Source organism: Jaculus jaculus, chromosome 12 (assembly GCF_020740685.1).
Source record: "Jaculus jaculus isolate mJacJac1 chromosome 12, mJacJac1.mat.Y.cur, whole genome shotgun sequence".
NCBI classification, from domain to species: domain Eukaryota; kingdom Metazoa; phylum Chordata; class Mammalia; order Rodentia; family Dipodidae; genus Jaculus; species Jaculus jaculus.
The window spans coordinates 62,417,341-62,432,343 of NC_059113.1; the positions used below are offsets into that span (position 1 = coordinate 62,417,341).

A 15,003-nucleotide genomic window follows, 5' to 3' on the forward strand; every position below is an offset into this window, starting at 1 on the left:
ATCATAAATGTTGGCGGGGATGTGGAAAAAAAGGAACCCTTCTGCACTGCTGGTGGGAATGCAATCTGGTCCAGCCATTGTGGAAAACAGTGTGGAGGTTCCTAAAGCAGCTAGAGATTGATCTACCATATGACCCAGCTATAGCACTCCTAGGCATATATCCAAAGGATTCATCTCATTTCCTTAGAAGTACATGCTCAACCATGTTTATTGCTGCTCAATTTATAATAGCTGGGAAATGGAACCAGCCTAGATGTCCCTCAACAGATGAGTGGATAATGAAGATGTGGTACATTTATACAATGGAGTTCTACTCAGCGGTAAAGAAAAATGAAGTTATGAAATTTGCAGAAAAATGGATGGACCTGGAAAGTATTATACTAAGTCAGGTAACCCAGGCCCAGAAAGCCAAGCGCCACATGTTCTCCCTCATATGGGGATCCTAGCTACAGATGACTGGGCTTCTGTGTGAGAATGAAAATACTTAGTAGCAGAGGCCAGTAAGTTGAAAAGGAGACATAAAGGGTGGAGAAAGGAAGGGAGGAGGATACTTAATAGGTTGATATTGTATATATGTAATTACAATGATTGTAATGGGGAGGTAATATGATTGAGAATGGAATTTCAAACGGGAAAGTGTGGGGGTGGGGAGGGAGGGAATTACCATGGGATATATTTTATAATCATGGAAAATGTTAATAAAAATTAAAAAAAAAAAAAAAAAAAAAAAAAAGTGACAAGACACACAAAAAAAAAAAAAAAAAAAAAAAAAGAAAAGTATGAACTTGAATGCAAAAATCTTGAACAAAACTTCCAGGTAAGATGGTGGCAGAGGAGCCATACTAAACCAGCCCACAGAGGGATTTAAGCAAAACCACAGCAAAATACTCTCTTGTTCTGAAAAGTGAAGGAGTGTGGGTTATTCTTAGACTTAGCAGGGAAGCAGGAGAGACCAAGATGCACCAGAAAGGAGGAAAATGGCCAGAATCACACTGAGGCACTCACAGCCCACCAATCCATGCGACCCCCGCACCCTCCTGCCAGGCACCGCCCCATCTGGCCACCAAGCTGCATCAGTAGAGACCACAGGAGGGGATTCTCAACCTCATCAGCCTCCTTGCAAAGCCTAGAAATCTGAAGGAAAGACAGCCGAGATCAACTCAGGAGCTACTGACAGGGACGCAGGCGGGACTCTGTGAGCGACTCCAGGCTCCTGCCTCTCCCCTCCTCCAACGTCAGAACCACGGACCTCCAGCATGCGGACCCTGGTGGCGGTGTGTGCGTCACAACTGGTCAGACTCCAGCTCCACAGCACCACACGGAGGGATTGAGGTGGGCACTCAGCATTGGTGAGACTGGAAGCCACCCCAGAAGGTAATGAGGCCAACTGACAAGAAAAACGGCGACAAAGGCCTGCATTGGAAGAGCTAATCTCTCTTTCCATGTCAGGAGAGGTTATGGGTTTTGGGTTACATATTCTTGGTTGGCTTTACCATTTTCAAATAACCTGTACTTGGGGGTTGAATAGTGTTGCCTTTTATGCTTTCAGATTTATAGGGCCCTTGTCTTTTGCTTCTGTCATTATAGGAGGCAGGGTCTGATTTAGATCCAGGATGACCTGGAACCCACTTCACAACAGAAATCTCTACCTCCCAGCTGACAAGATTAAGGGTATAGACATGATGTCTTCTGCTATGTTTCTTGAAGCCTTTTTGTTGATGTTTTGTTTTTGAGTCAGTGTCTCACTCTGGCTCAGGCCGACCTGGAATTCACCCAGTAGCCCAGGCTCACTTCAATCACGGTAATCCTCCTTCCTTGGCCCCCCAAGTGCTAGAATTAAAGGTGTAAGCCACTATACCCAAACCATTGTTGAATATTAACGTTTATGAATTACTGTTATAGTGTTTAAACTTGGATATGGACTTGTAAATTTGTCTTAGTATTGTCATTTGGTGGCAGCTTCACATATTGGAATTTGCGTGCATTCTTTGAAGCCATTTAAAATATTAATTTAATGCTAAAAAAAATTAAGGGTATATGACAACACACACCCTTAGGGATTTTGCCTTTATAAGACTATCTGTTTGTTTGAATCCCCACAATTGCATACTCTGTGCTGGTTTTTATTGAATGTGTATATTGCTCAGTTGAAGTTTAGAACTTGCCAGGAAATTGTTCTACCCAGTCCACTAGAATACTTGCTTAGCAAGCAAACTCAACATCTAGGATTACTTCTGCAGTTGGATTGGAATACGAGAGTTACACCTGGCACCTTAAACTCATACCCTGAAAGTATGTAAAGGTAGATTGCCACATCTAAGAACACTGCAGATAAGTAGAAAACCCAAGCATCAAATCAATTCAGTATACAAAAGTCGCTACATTATAATACAAGAAACACAAATAATCAAGACAATACAATCCCACCAAAAATTATAAATCCATCAGAAATGATCACCAGTGAATGCTTGACAAAGATTTTTTTAAAAAATGAATGTATCTATACACAAAGAAGAAATGAAAGGAATCAAAAAAGAAAACAGGGGCTGGAGAGATGGCTTAGCAGTTAAGGCATTTGCCTGCAAAGCCAAAGGACCTAGGTTTGACTACCCAGGACCCACATAAGCCAGATGCAGAAGGGGAGCATATGCATCTGGAGTTCATTTTCAGTGGCTAGAGGCCCTGGTGCTCCCATTCTCTCCCCCCACCCCTTTCCTTGAGTATTTCTGTATATCTCTCTCTCAAATAAATAAATAAAATTTAAAAAAGGAAACAAAGGAATTAAAGAAGAAAACAAACTCCTGAAAGAGAACACAGGAAACAAGCTTAATGAAATGAGGTCATTACAAGACATGAGTAAAGAAATAGAAATACTGAAGAAAAACCAGGCTGAAATTCTAGCTTTGAAGAACACAGTCAAATAAAAAACTCTGGAAAGTCTCACCAGTATAATGGCTGAAGGAGAGAACTGAATATCTAAACTAGAAGACCAGGTGGCAGACCTAATACAGCCCAACAAAGAGAAAGACAAACTAATAGGAAGGTATGGGTATAAGGCCTACTCTCATCTGGATAAATGCATATATTATTCTCACCAAATTGTCCTGAAAGCACTGTGCTTAATGTTCATATTCATATATTAATGGTACTCTCACTTTTAGTTAGAGAAGCTTCTTTTTTTTCAGATAGTGGTGACCACTGGGATGACCCAAAAGGCAACATAGCGCTGAGAAGTGACAGAGCGGTGTCCAGCGCAGAAGCATCCCTATCACACCTTCCAAGGCTCAGGGTCCATTGCAGAAGAGGTGGTAGAAAGAATGTAAGAGCCAAAGGAAGGGTACTACTCCTTACAATGCAACTGTCTGGACAGAAATTGGCCTCGATATCCATGACCTTGCAGTGCCTAGCAATACCTTCATAAGACCCTTTAATCCTAGCACTCAGGAGGCAGAGGTAGGAGGATGGCTGTGAGTTCAAGGCCAGCCTGAGACTACATAGTGAATTGCAGGACAGCCTGGGCTAGAGTGAGACTCTACCTTGAAAAACCAAAAAGAAAAAAAATTGTGGGCTATGTGCTGGAGAGATGGCTTAGTGGTTAAGTGCTTGCCTGTAAAGCCTAAGGAACCCAGTTCGAGGCTCGATTCCCCAGGACCCACATTAGCCAGATGCACAAGGGGACGCATGTGTCTGGAGTTCATTCGCAGTAGCTGGAGGCCCTGGCGCGCCCCCCCCTCTCTGCCTCTTTCTCTGTCTGTTGCTCTCAAATAAATAAAAACAAACAATAAAAAAATAAAAATAAAAAATTGTGGGCTGGAGAGATGGCTTAGCAGTTAAGGTGCTTGCTTGCAAAGCCAAAGTACCCAGGTTCCATTCCCCAGGACCCATGTAAAGCTGGATGCACAAGGTGACACATAAATCTAGAGTTTGTTTGCAATGGCTAGAGGTCCTGGCGTGCCCATTCTCTCTCTTTCTCTCTCTCCCTCTTGTGTGCTACCTGAAATAAATAAAAGTTTGTTGAGGTAGTGGAGATTGAGCCCAGGGTCTTGTGCATGGTGGGAAAGTTCCCTACCACTGAGTAAACCCTCAGCACTTGGTTTTTCTAAGACAGTGTGTCCCAATTTCTTATGTATTCCAAGATGGCTTTGAATTGGTGATCCTCCTGCTTCAGTGTCCTGAGTGGTGGGATTCCACCATGGCTCTGGTAGGTCTGGAGCCTCCTGAAGTCCCCTGAGGATGCTCAGAGTTTGAGGAGCATCAGCACAGCTGTAGTAGGAGAGCAAATCTTAGCAACTTTGCACTGGAAGGAGGGTCTGGAAGGAAAGTGTTTACAGGGCAGTGTGTGGTGTTAGCAAGGATCTGACTCCTACTGCATTTGGCTCTTGTTCTTTAAAAATTATGGGAAATGAGTCACTTTTGCTGAGACAAGTGATAATTTAATCAAGGCAAAGTTGGAAACTTGTATATTTGTTGAAATCAGCAAAACGTTGGCCTCAAGCAAGAGGAAGGCCAAGTTAAAGATGGTATGTGAAATGGGATGTTATTCAAGATTGGGTCGCAAAGATAAGATGTGGTGAAAATGGAGGAAATTAAAAACACCTTAAATTTTCTCATTAAAGAGAATCATGGGAAATTCATGTTATCGTTCCAAAGAAGTACAGTCACCCACAGAGCCAGTGCTGCGGCCTGCCAGCTGCAGGTGCTTGGCAAAAGCAAGGGGGCGGGGAGAAAGCCTGCTGCCCTGACATTCTGCGGAGGAGTTAGTAAATCAGCTTCTGGGGCAGCAGCCCTGGCTCTTGCAGGTTCCTGCAAGAGCATCTTTCACACAGGGATATCAATCAATAATCAGTTTATTCTGTGTGCTAAGTCTAAGCTCAAGACAATTAAGGTAAAGCCTTTGTTTAGAAAACTGATCCCCAGGGCTGCAGAGATGGCATAGAGGTTAAGGCTCTTAGCTGCAAAGCCTCAGGACCCAAGTTTGATTCTCCAGGCCCCATGTAGACCAGATGCAAAAGGTGGTGCACGCGTCTGAAGTTCGTTTGCAGTGGCTAGAGGACTTGGTGTGCCCATTTTCTCTCCCTCTCCCTCCCTCTAATAAATAAAAACTTTAAAAAGAAAATGACCCCCAGGTTGGGGCCTGGAGAGATGGCTCAGCAGTTAAACGGTGCTTGCTTGTGACATCAAACAGCCTGGGTTTGATTCCCCAGTACCCACGTAAAGACATGCACGAAATGGCACATGGGGTGGGAGGCCCTGGCGTACTCATACTCATGCTCTCTGCCTTCTCCCTCAAATAAAAATAAGATAAAATAAAAAGAAAGATGATCTTGGGGCTGAAGATAGAGCTCAGTTGGTAGAAGACATGCATGAGGTCATAGACTAAATCCTTAGCACAACAAAGCAAACAAGACCAGAATACAATTTTACATTGTGTATATTTGATATTAAAATAGATGTTGTATTGTACCATGCACCTTATGCTGTGGGTAGAGATTTTGTCATAGATTATTGACCCTTAATATCTGTTTCTGAGCTTTTCCATACAGGGCTTTTTCTCGTGTCTTTGAAAAACATTTACTTACTTGTGCTTAATTTTGGTACATTTTGGACATGCAGAGAATTTCAGAGGATAAATAATTCATTTCTCCACCTGCCATATTCTTCCCCATTTAAAAAATGTTCACATTACTGCAAGGAGAGGCGCAGTGGTCTCTCCTGAGCATGAAGCCGACACTGGGTGCTGGCTTGTGCGAGTGCCGTCGCCACTGATGATTGCTCCTCTCCCCTGGCAGAGTGGGAGAGGACGCAGTCTGAATGGAAAAGGAAGAGGAGAAAAAGAAAAGGAGGGGAAAAAGTATTAACATTTTAAGTGTTAATCACTAGATTCAACAAGTGTTAAACAAAAAACTCCCTCATGTCACCATGAGGTAACTCCTCATCTGATTTCTAGCTTCATTGATTAGATTTAGATTTTCCATTCTTCACCTTTCTATGAAAGGAATCCTGCATTGTATATTTGAGTTCATCTGCTGCACATTTATGTGGTCTGTTCTCACTGCTATGTCTGTTGTATGAACTTATCACTTTGGTTATACATTCTCCTGTTTTATTTCCCTTTTTTGTTTGTTTGTTTTTGTTTGTTTTGTTTTGTTTTCTGAGATAGGGTCTCACTGTAGCCCAGGCTGACCTGGAATTCGTTATGTAGTCTCAGGCTGGCCTCGAACTCACAGCGATCCACCTATCTCTGCCTCTCAAGTGCTGGGATTAGAGGCATGCACCACCACACCCTGCTTTTTTCCTATTTTGAAACATTTTGTTGTGTAATCCAAACTGATCTAGAATTCACTATATAGCCCATGCTGGCCTCAAACTTATGATCCTCCTGTCCCAGTCTCCCAGAGTGCTGGGATTTCAGGTGGGACTACCATAGCCAGCCAAGGGTGGGGTCCACTTTTTAAACCAACACCCTGATCTAAGGTAGACTACCTCTACCTCCCACACCTTTAGCCCTCTGTGCTGTGCTCTCCAGGTCCCACTCAGCTTCAGCCTCTATCCATCTGTCCAGCTTCCTCTTCTACTTCCAGGCTGCCAGGGAGTCCAGAGTCCACAGAGAATATGTGTACCCTTCCTCCCAACTAGTACTAGCTGGCTCACTACAGCTGGAGGAGAGTGGTCTCCTCAGAGAAAAACTCCACTTCCTATAAGTAAGTGGTGGCAGAGAAAGTGTGAGGCATTTCTTCCCAGAGTGTCTTTGGCCTTTGCCCTTACATCTGTTCTATGATAACCAAAGCCATGTTCCCCACCATGCCCCTCCTCCTGCCCCTTTAAGGCCCTGAGTCATTATTTTAACTCCCTGCCCCCAGGCGGCCAAGAACCCTTGCAGCCCGCTGTGGTCCTTGGCAGCCCTCTACTTTCTCCCAGGGCACTGCCCAGCCATGGACAGCAGAATGGTGCTCCTCCTGAGTGGTGAGTGGGGTACTCAGAGCTAGGAAGAGGCTTTGCAGAGGAGGTCTTGGGGTACAATGGGATGCTATGGATTATCTCCTATAGCTCTCAGGAGGAACCAAAGGCAGGACAGGGACCTAGTGTCAGTGTGCCTTGTGAGGAGGCATGGCTTGGAATCTGGAGGGATGTGACCTGAATGAAGCTGAAGGGAGATGGATTCAGAGTTATGCCTGTGTGCAGAAGGAACTGACACTCTAAAGAGCCATGTTTTCCAAATCCTCCCATTCATACAGAACATGGTATGAGAGGGAAGGCCACAGAAGCCACCAATTTGGAGCAGGGATGGTCAGATACCACTTCTCTGTGTCTAGATGTCCCAGCAAATCCTGATCCATAATTTGAAATCTGTGTTGAGCTCACTGTCCTGTAGTATTTAAAACTCAAAGCCACACAAAACCAGACTTTTGCGTATCTTTAGAAAATGCAGATCTAATGGCTCTGAGCACTGGGCTTGCTCACGGTTCCCCTCTTTGAGTTAGCATAGCTCTAAGAGTCCTCCATTCCCTGATGCTCACTTTCACCCACTGCTATTACTGCCGTCCCCAGGCATTTGAATCTGGACTCCTTCATATCCTTCCACTTCTCAGGTCATAGTTGCAGCTTCAGACTCAGAAACCAAGTCACTTGAAAGAGGAAGGTGTGTATGTGAGGATCCTGGACATCTGATTGTAGTAGAGTCACAGCTCTTTCTGTCACCTGACCAGACACATAACGGTTTTAGAGTTTCCCTGTTCTTATGGTTGATGTGTTGACTCTTAGTGGAATGGGGAAGAAAGATAGTTGCTTCCGGGTGGGAGGAGGCCTTTGAAAGGTAAGGACACCCCCCCCCCCGGAGGCTTTGGGGTTTTGTCTTGAGGGACTAAGGGAAGTGACCTGAATGATCAGGAAAACAGGCTGTGATGCTGTCTGCACTAGTGAGTTGTGTTATCCAGGGTCAGTCAACAAACAGTAATGAGCTGCTAGAGGCCAGGCCCTACACTAGACAGTGAAGGACAAGATGAAATCGTTCCTCCTTAGATAACCAGGCAGGAACATGGAAATTATACAATTATAACTAATTCCTGACTTCTAAGTCTGTTCCCCAACCTGGATCTTGTCTATGTATAACAAGAAGACAGGGCAGGACAGTCTTTAGGTTGGTACCTATATGCTCTGGATCAGTGTTTGATATAATTTTAATAATGTTCTTTCACTTTTGGGAGATCTCAGTTTAGACAATAAGTTTTATGGTCACCCTCTCACTAAGGGCCATTCCTAGCTGAGCCTGGGGAAATAAGTCTATAATTCCAGATACTCACAAAGCTTGGTATGAGGACCAAGGCCTGCCTGGGGCAGAGTGAGTTCAAGGCCTGTTTTGGCAACTTAGTGACAGGATGTCTCAAAATATTTTTAAAAGGGATAGAGATTTTTAAAGAGATAGTTCAATGATAGCATATGTGCCTAGCAAGCCCAAGGCCCGAGGTTCAGTGCCAGTACTACACAAAGGAGGGGTATTCCTTATCTAACATATCAGGAGGCATCGGCCCAATTCTAGACCCTGGATGTCCTCTAAACTGTCTTTGAGAGGACATTTTCCTGGATGCTACATTTGCATTGAGTTTTCTTTGGTTTTGAGACAGTCTTTTTTTTTTTTTTTTTTTTTAGTAGGAAAGGAGTCTTTATTAGCCAGCCAGCAACCACATCCAGGACTTGGGAGCCTGAATGCAGTACCAGGCTGCCCTTCAGGGCTCCTTGTTTTAGGAGAAATCCATAAGATTGTACATCTTACTTTCACAGTTCAGTAATCATAATCACAATCAAGAGTTACTTTCAGTTGAGTTTAGAAAAAAACAGAAACTTTTCCAGAATCTTCTCTCCCTGTATTTTCCCTCTCCTGCAACCACAAGCAAGCAGCAGTTAATACAGAAGCTAAACATTTAAAAACATCTTGTCTTGTGGTGCAATTATTATGTCAAAGCAAGCCAAGCATAAAGTACAAGTGCAGGTGAGACCATATCCTAAGGTCCCAGCTAAACTGAACTTCCTCATATATGTTCCCAATATGGAGTCACTTCGAGACAGTCTTACATGTAGCCCTGGCTGGCTTAAAACTCACTATGTAGACTAGGACAGCCTCAAACTTGCAACAATCCTCTTGCCTCTGCCTCCAGAGTGCTGGGATTACAGGCATGTGCCACCATATCCATCGATTTTGGTTATTTTTGAGGAAGGAATGGAAGGAGGCAGGGAAGGGAAGAAGGACCACATAGATAAAAACCAGGAAGCACAGTGGAAACACAGCAGAAGAAAAGGGATCAGTTGGTATTTTGGGGCACATAGCAACTGAGGCTGGTATCAAAAAGTCAGGGGCTGATCGTGCATGGTGGTACACACCGTTAATCCCAACATTCAGGAGGCAGAGGTAGGAGGATCGCCATGAGTTCGAGGCCATCCTGAGACTACATAGTGAATTCCAGATCAGCCTGGGCTACAGTGAGACTCTACCTTCAAAAACAAAACAAAACAAAAGTCAGGGGGCCAGAGGGAGTGTGACTTCTCTGATAACCTCCAACCCCACCACACCCTATTTTCCTCAGTCCTGGCTTCTTGTCATGGGTTCAACCTGGATGTGGAGGACCCCTTGATCATCAGAAAGAATGCAGCTGGCTTTGGGCAGACCGTGGTGCCATTTGGCAGCTCTAGGTAGGAACCCCTTACCTGCTCCCCACCCCAACCCCCTTTTAGTCCTGCAGGCAGGTGACTACTGGTGGTACCTGGGAGAAAGTGTGGTCTAAAGCTGGCCATGTTGGAGCACGCCTTTAATCCCAGTACTCGGAGGCAGAGGTAGGATGATTGCTGTGAGTTCGAGGCCACCCTGAGACTACATAGTGAATTCCAGGTCAGCCTGGGCTACAGTGAGATCCTACCTCAAAAAAATAAAATAAAAATGTGGTCTGCATGAGAAGTCTTACCATGTCTTTTCTGAGGCTCCATGCACTACTTTCATTATTAATGTAATCCCAGGAAAAACTATAAAACAACCCTGGGAAAGACCTGTCCTTGAAAGGGTACCTTGAACCTACCCTCCACATTGGAGGCTTCTTGGCATGTAACCAGGGTAGTTGCACAGAGCCCATATCATTAAATGTATGCTTTAACGTTGTGCTCTCAGGCTTTTGAAATTCTTAAGGATTTTATCTTTGCATTTGTATTTGGTAACAAAAGAAGGATGGGAGGATGGACATGTGCTCGGGGCTTGGGTCTCTGGCTCATGATCTGCCTATGGCCCAGAACCTCTCTGGGAAGCTCCCTTATCCCTGTCTACTGGCTGCTTGCTCTCTTCCGGTGCACAAACTGGGCAAGGCCAAGGTCGGGTGCACTCACCCCATGAGTATGCTTGAGCTTGAAGGAGTGAACACTACAAGAGACGGGAATAGACCCCCAACTCCAAAAAGCCCCACCTTGCTATTTTTACCCACAAACTATATACATGGCACTGCCTCCAAGAGCTCCCATTTACAGATGGGGACCCAAAGAGTTCAAGTCACAAGTGACCAATTTAATCAACATGTGAGAGACACAAGAAGAGAGAGGACAAACCCCCAAGAGGAAGTCCAGGAGGCTCCATGGAGGGGTGGTATTGGCAGGGAGCCTCAGAAGACAGGGTTCAGCTGGCCAGCTGAGATCCCCAGAAGCCACTGGATTCTAAACACACAGCCACCTCTTCCTCCAGCTGACAAGCTGAAGAGATGGAAGCAGATGCCATATGCTAGGTCCCAAAATATTTTTTAAATATTTATTTTTAGTTTTATTTATTTGAGAGAGAGGCAGACAGAGAGATAGAGAAAATAGGTGTGCCAGGGCCTCCTGCCACTGCAAACAAACTCCAGACACACGCACCACCTTGCACATCTGACCAAGATGGGTCCTGGGGAATTGAACCTGGGTCCTTTGGCTTTGCAGGCAAGCACCTTAACTGTTATGCCATCTCTCCAGCCCTTGTTTTTAAAATGTTAACACATAAAACTGTAGTACAAAAGCCTGAAGAGTCCAACTAAGTGATGTTTTCGTATACATGTGTGCTGGGGTGTCTGCTGCTGGGATCAGGACCTGCCCCAGTTTACCTGGCCCTGCCTTGCCTAGCCAGCAACCTTCAAGCAATTTGAATTTGAAGGTAATCACTGTTTCCACATCCACCACCATCAGTTTGTTTTCAAGTTCCATTAGCAAAATGAAATATAGCCAGACATACTGGCAGAGGACGATAATCTGAGCACTGAGGAAGCTGAGACAGGAGGATCATGAGTTCAAGGCCAGTCTGCGCTATGTAGTGAATTCAAGGTTTTTAGATCACATAGGCCAGTCTATGCCATATACTGAGAATCTGAATAAACAAACTGGATAAAGCTGTTCATTGATTACTGTTTGCCAATAATTATATTAAATAATATATAGTTGGAAATATTCTAATTTTTACAGAGTTACTGTTTGTCTGGATTTCTTTTGAGTCATAATTGAAATGCTGAAAAGTGGAATTACATGTGAGGAATGAGTTGGGAAAAGAAAAGCCATTCAGACTGGTAGTTCACTTTGCTCTCCATTTGGGCCAGCAGGTCCTGCCACCCCATCCAGGCAGGTTTTCCTCAGCACAGTCTTGGACAACTCATGAATCATGATATACAGCAGGACTGCAACTTTCGGGAAAGCATTGGCTTTCTAGAAAGAACCCTTAAATGCTCATTGAAGTAAGGAAGCCTTGCCTGGCTGATTAAAACGTATAGTATTTCTCTAGCTTTCTGGTAGTGGTGAGGAGTTTGTTGGTATTATAAAATATTTTGAACTTTTTTGTTTTAAATTTCCTTTTAAGGGTCTGGGAAGATGGCTCAGTGGGTTAGAGCCCTTGTCACACTGAGAGAGCCTTATTTGCCCTGAGTTTGATTCCCCAGCACCCACATTAATAGCTGGGCATGGCCGTATGTGCCTGTAACTCCAGTGGGAATGAAAGCACCAACCAGAGAGGCACTGGTCAGCCAATCAGCCTGAAAATGGCAGCTGCAGATTCAGTGAGAGCCTCTGTCTTCAGGAAACTGAGTGGAAGCAGGCTAAGGAAGGACACCCAGTGCTCTCTGGCATGAGTGCTCCCGGGGTGGGGGCATGTGCGCCCGTGCACACCACACTACATGCACGCTTACACATACCACCACCACACAGTACTACACACACACACATACGCGTATGTGCACATACACAAAAATTATTTCCTTTTAGGGAGTTTTGCAAGTAAACTATTTGCATTTATCTGATGCAAATATGGATTCTGCCTTAAATTTTCCAACTCAAATTGCTTACATTATATTTAAATTTGTCCAATTAATTACAGAATTACTTCTTTCCACATAAGGCCATTTTCATGCAAGTATATAGTGTGCTTTGAATAAACTGATCCCTATATCACACTATCATCCCTCTCACTCCTCCCATGGCTCCCCTTTATTGTACAGATAACTTCACGTCTACCTTCATGATGCCAGCACAAGCAGAAAATCATCTGTTTTAAAATTTATGACTTCAGAAAAAAAAAACTATGACTTCAGGAAACTGCTCCATTGAACTTGAGGTCAATTATTTCCCGGGTGGCTCAAAATGGCAGACTCTTAGAAACACAGTGTGTTTCCTTGATGGGGAGAATAGCATCTTGAATCTTTTGGTGTGAAATGTTTTTTTGGTAAATATTTTTCTATTTAAAACAAAATATATTTAATTTATTTGTGAAGAAGGAGCGATATGGGCATGCCAGGGCCTCTTGGCACTACAAAGGAACTAGAGACACATGCTCCACTTTGTACATCTAGCTTTACATGAGTACTGGAGAACTGAACTTGGGCTACCCTGCTTTGCAAGTAAGTACCTTTAACCACTGAACCATCTCTCCAGTCTGGTAAATGTTTTTCAAAAAAACACAAAATATACCCAATACACACCTATCTATACAACCACATGAAAACAAGCAAGCGAGCACCCCAATGTGGCCCTTATGCACATGTGGGTGGAATTTTGTTTTTTTCAATATAGGGTGTCTCTGTAGCTCAGACTGACCTGAAATTCACTATGTAGTCTCAGGGTGACCTTGAACTCACGACAATCCTCCTACCTCTACCTCCCAAGTGCTGGGATTAAAGGTGTGCGCCACCACGCCCAGCTTGACCTAATATTTTAATAGTCTCTAGAGTAACAAATGCCAAGAACTTCCCTGCAAGTCTCACCTACTTGTACCCAGAGTGCCCCTGTTCCTAGTGCTCCACTGATTGTATGTCATGGTTGTTCCTGCAGACTCGTAGTCGGAGCCCCTCTCGAGGTGGTAGCAGTCAACCAAACAGGACGGTTGTACGACTGTTCACCTGCCACTGGCATGTGCCAACCCATCTTGCTGCACAGTGAGTGACTTATTCCAGGCATTAGAACCCTCAGCTCTCCTGACGTGCCACCCTCTCCACCTCCAGTAGCTCCCAGTTGAGCTTAAACCCTTTCAGTGCAAGTGTGCACTTCAGTGTGACCATGTGTGTCTGCCCTTTCAGTCCCCCCAGAGGCTGTGAACATGTCCCTGGGCCTGTCCCTGGTGACTGCCACCAACTTCTCCCAGTTGCTGGTAAGGTCTCTGGGTCATAGGAGGATCATGAGAATCACGACCGGGATGGAAGAGGATGGGGTAGAGACGGAGGTAAAAAAGGAGAGGGCACTGGGGGCCCCGTGTTCATACACCAAGCCTCTATCTCCAGGCCTGTGGCCCCACTGTGCACAGGAGGTGTGGGGAGAACACATATGCAAAAGGATCCTGCCTCCTGCTGGGCTCCCGCATGCAGTTCATCCGGACAGTCCCTGTTGCCCTGCCAGGTAGGTGTTTGACAAGGACTCCAGGGAGAACACACTAGCACTGTGTGGGCAGAGCACCCGACCTCCTCTGAGAGCAAGCCTGGGAGTGGCTGGCAGCATGCTCTAGCGTGGCACGAAGGAGCCTTGGGTTCTGGCTGGGCCAGAGGAGCACCCATGCACTGGCTACGGGAGGTAGGGCGGTCTCCGTTGCTATAAGTGCCTAGACATTTCTTGGATGTCAGAGGATAGACTTTTGATGACAAATTCACGAAGGTGGTAGGTTTTAGTGGTTTATGGCTGCCAAGATGCTCCAAACAAACTCTGTCCCTTCTAAGGAGGTCAAATGTCAAAGTTGCAGAAAGTGTGGAGCACAATGTGTCCATGTCAGTACCTTCCCCACAGAACGAGCCTAGGAACACCATAGTCCCGTCTCTTTCAGAGTCATTCTACATAATGGTTGTGTCTAGATTCAAGTTTTCCATGTATTTGGGTAAAACTTTCATTCTCTGGACTTCAGCTTCTTCACTGGTAAAATGAGCTTAATGCTTATGTATTATACAGATTGGAGGGTTTAATTATATGAAGAGCTTAGGCCTCTGCCTAGCAATAATCAGTGACAGTTTTCATGAATAATCTTTTGGCAAAGGACTGAGTGTTTGAACTGAGTGATGGGTACAGATAGACCGCCTCATCTTTGGCCTAAGAAGGGAAAAGGGGCCCCGCAGAATGCTGACTGAGAGCAATGCTTTAGACTAGAGGTTTTGGTGCAAGATGTAGTGAGTGTTTACTAGAAGTAGCGGCAGCACCACCCCCAGACCAAACTGTGAGAGCAGAATCTCCACAGGAAACAGAGAAGGGGTGGCCAGAGCTCCGAGGAGTGGGACAGACTATGTCCAGACTGAATAGGTAAATTTCTTCTCACATATGTCTCTGGAAGTCACAAGGTGGGGTGCGAAATGAAAGTGAATCCAGGATGTACTGTGTCATTGCTGAAACAAACACCTGGCCAGAAGCAGCTTATGGTTAGGAAAGGGTTTATTTTTGGCCTCCAGCTTCGAAGGGAAGCTTTATAATGGCAGGGAAAGCTTGGCAGAGCAGGCAGCTGGGCATTGCATCTTGTCTCACCAACAGGAAGGAAGTAGTCTGAATCTG

General features: G+C 44.9%; 2 protein-coding genes and 1 pseudogene across 2 annotated transcripts in view; 2 read left to right on the forward strand and 1 right to left on the reverse strand.

The window, feature by feature from the left end:
- The window catches only part of Znf668 (zinc finger protein 668), a 704,021-nt gene that overhangs the window by 505,184 nt on the left and 183,834 nt on the right, over positions 1-15,003 (reverse strand). The gene's annotated exons all lie outside the window — the stretch shown is intronic.
- Positions 4,193-15,003, forward strand: part of Itgad (integrin subunit alpha D) — a 31,044-nt gene continuing 20,233 nt past the window's right edge. The window contains exons 1-6 of the mRNA XM_045130620.1: positions 4,193-4,201; positions 6,861-6,963; positions 9,579-9,684; positions 13,312-13,415; positions 13,557-13,627; positions 13,758-13,872. Coding sequence (XP_044986555.1) covers positions 4,193-4,201; positions 6,861-6,963; positions 9,579-9,684; positions 13,312-13,415; positions 13,557-13,627; positions 13,758-13,872 — 508 coding nt within the window. The remainder of the gene's footprint in view (positions 4,202-6,860; positions 6,964-9,578; positions 9,685-13,311; positions 13,416-13,556; positions 13,628-13,757; positions 13,873-15,003) is intronic.
- LOC123453988 lies at positions 5,623-5,816 on the forward strand (annotated as a pseudogene).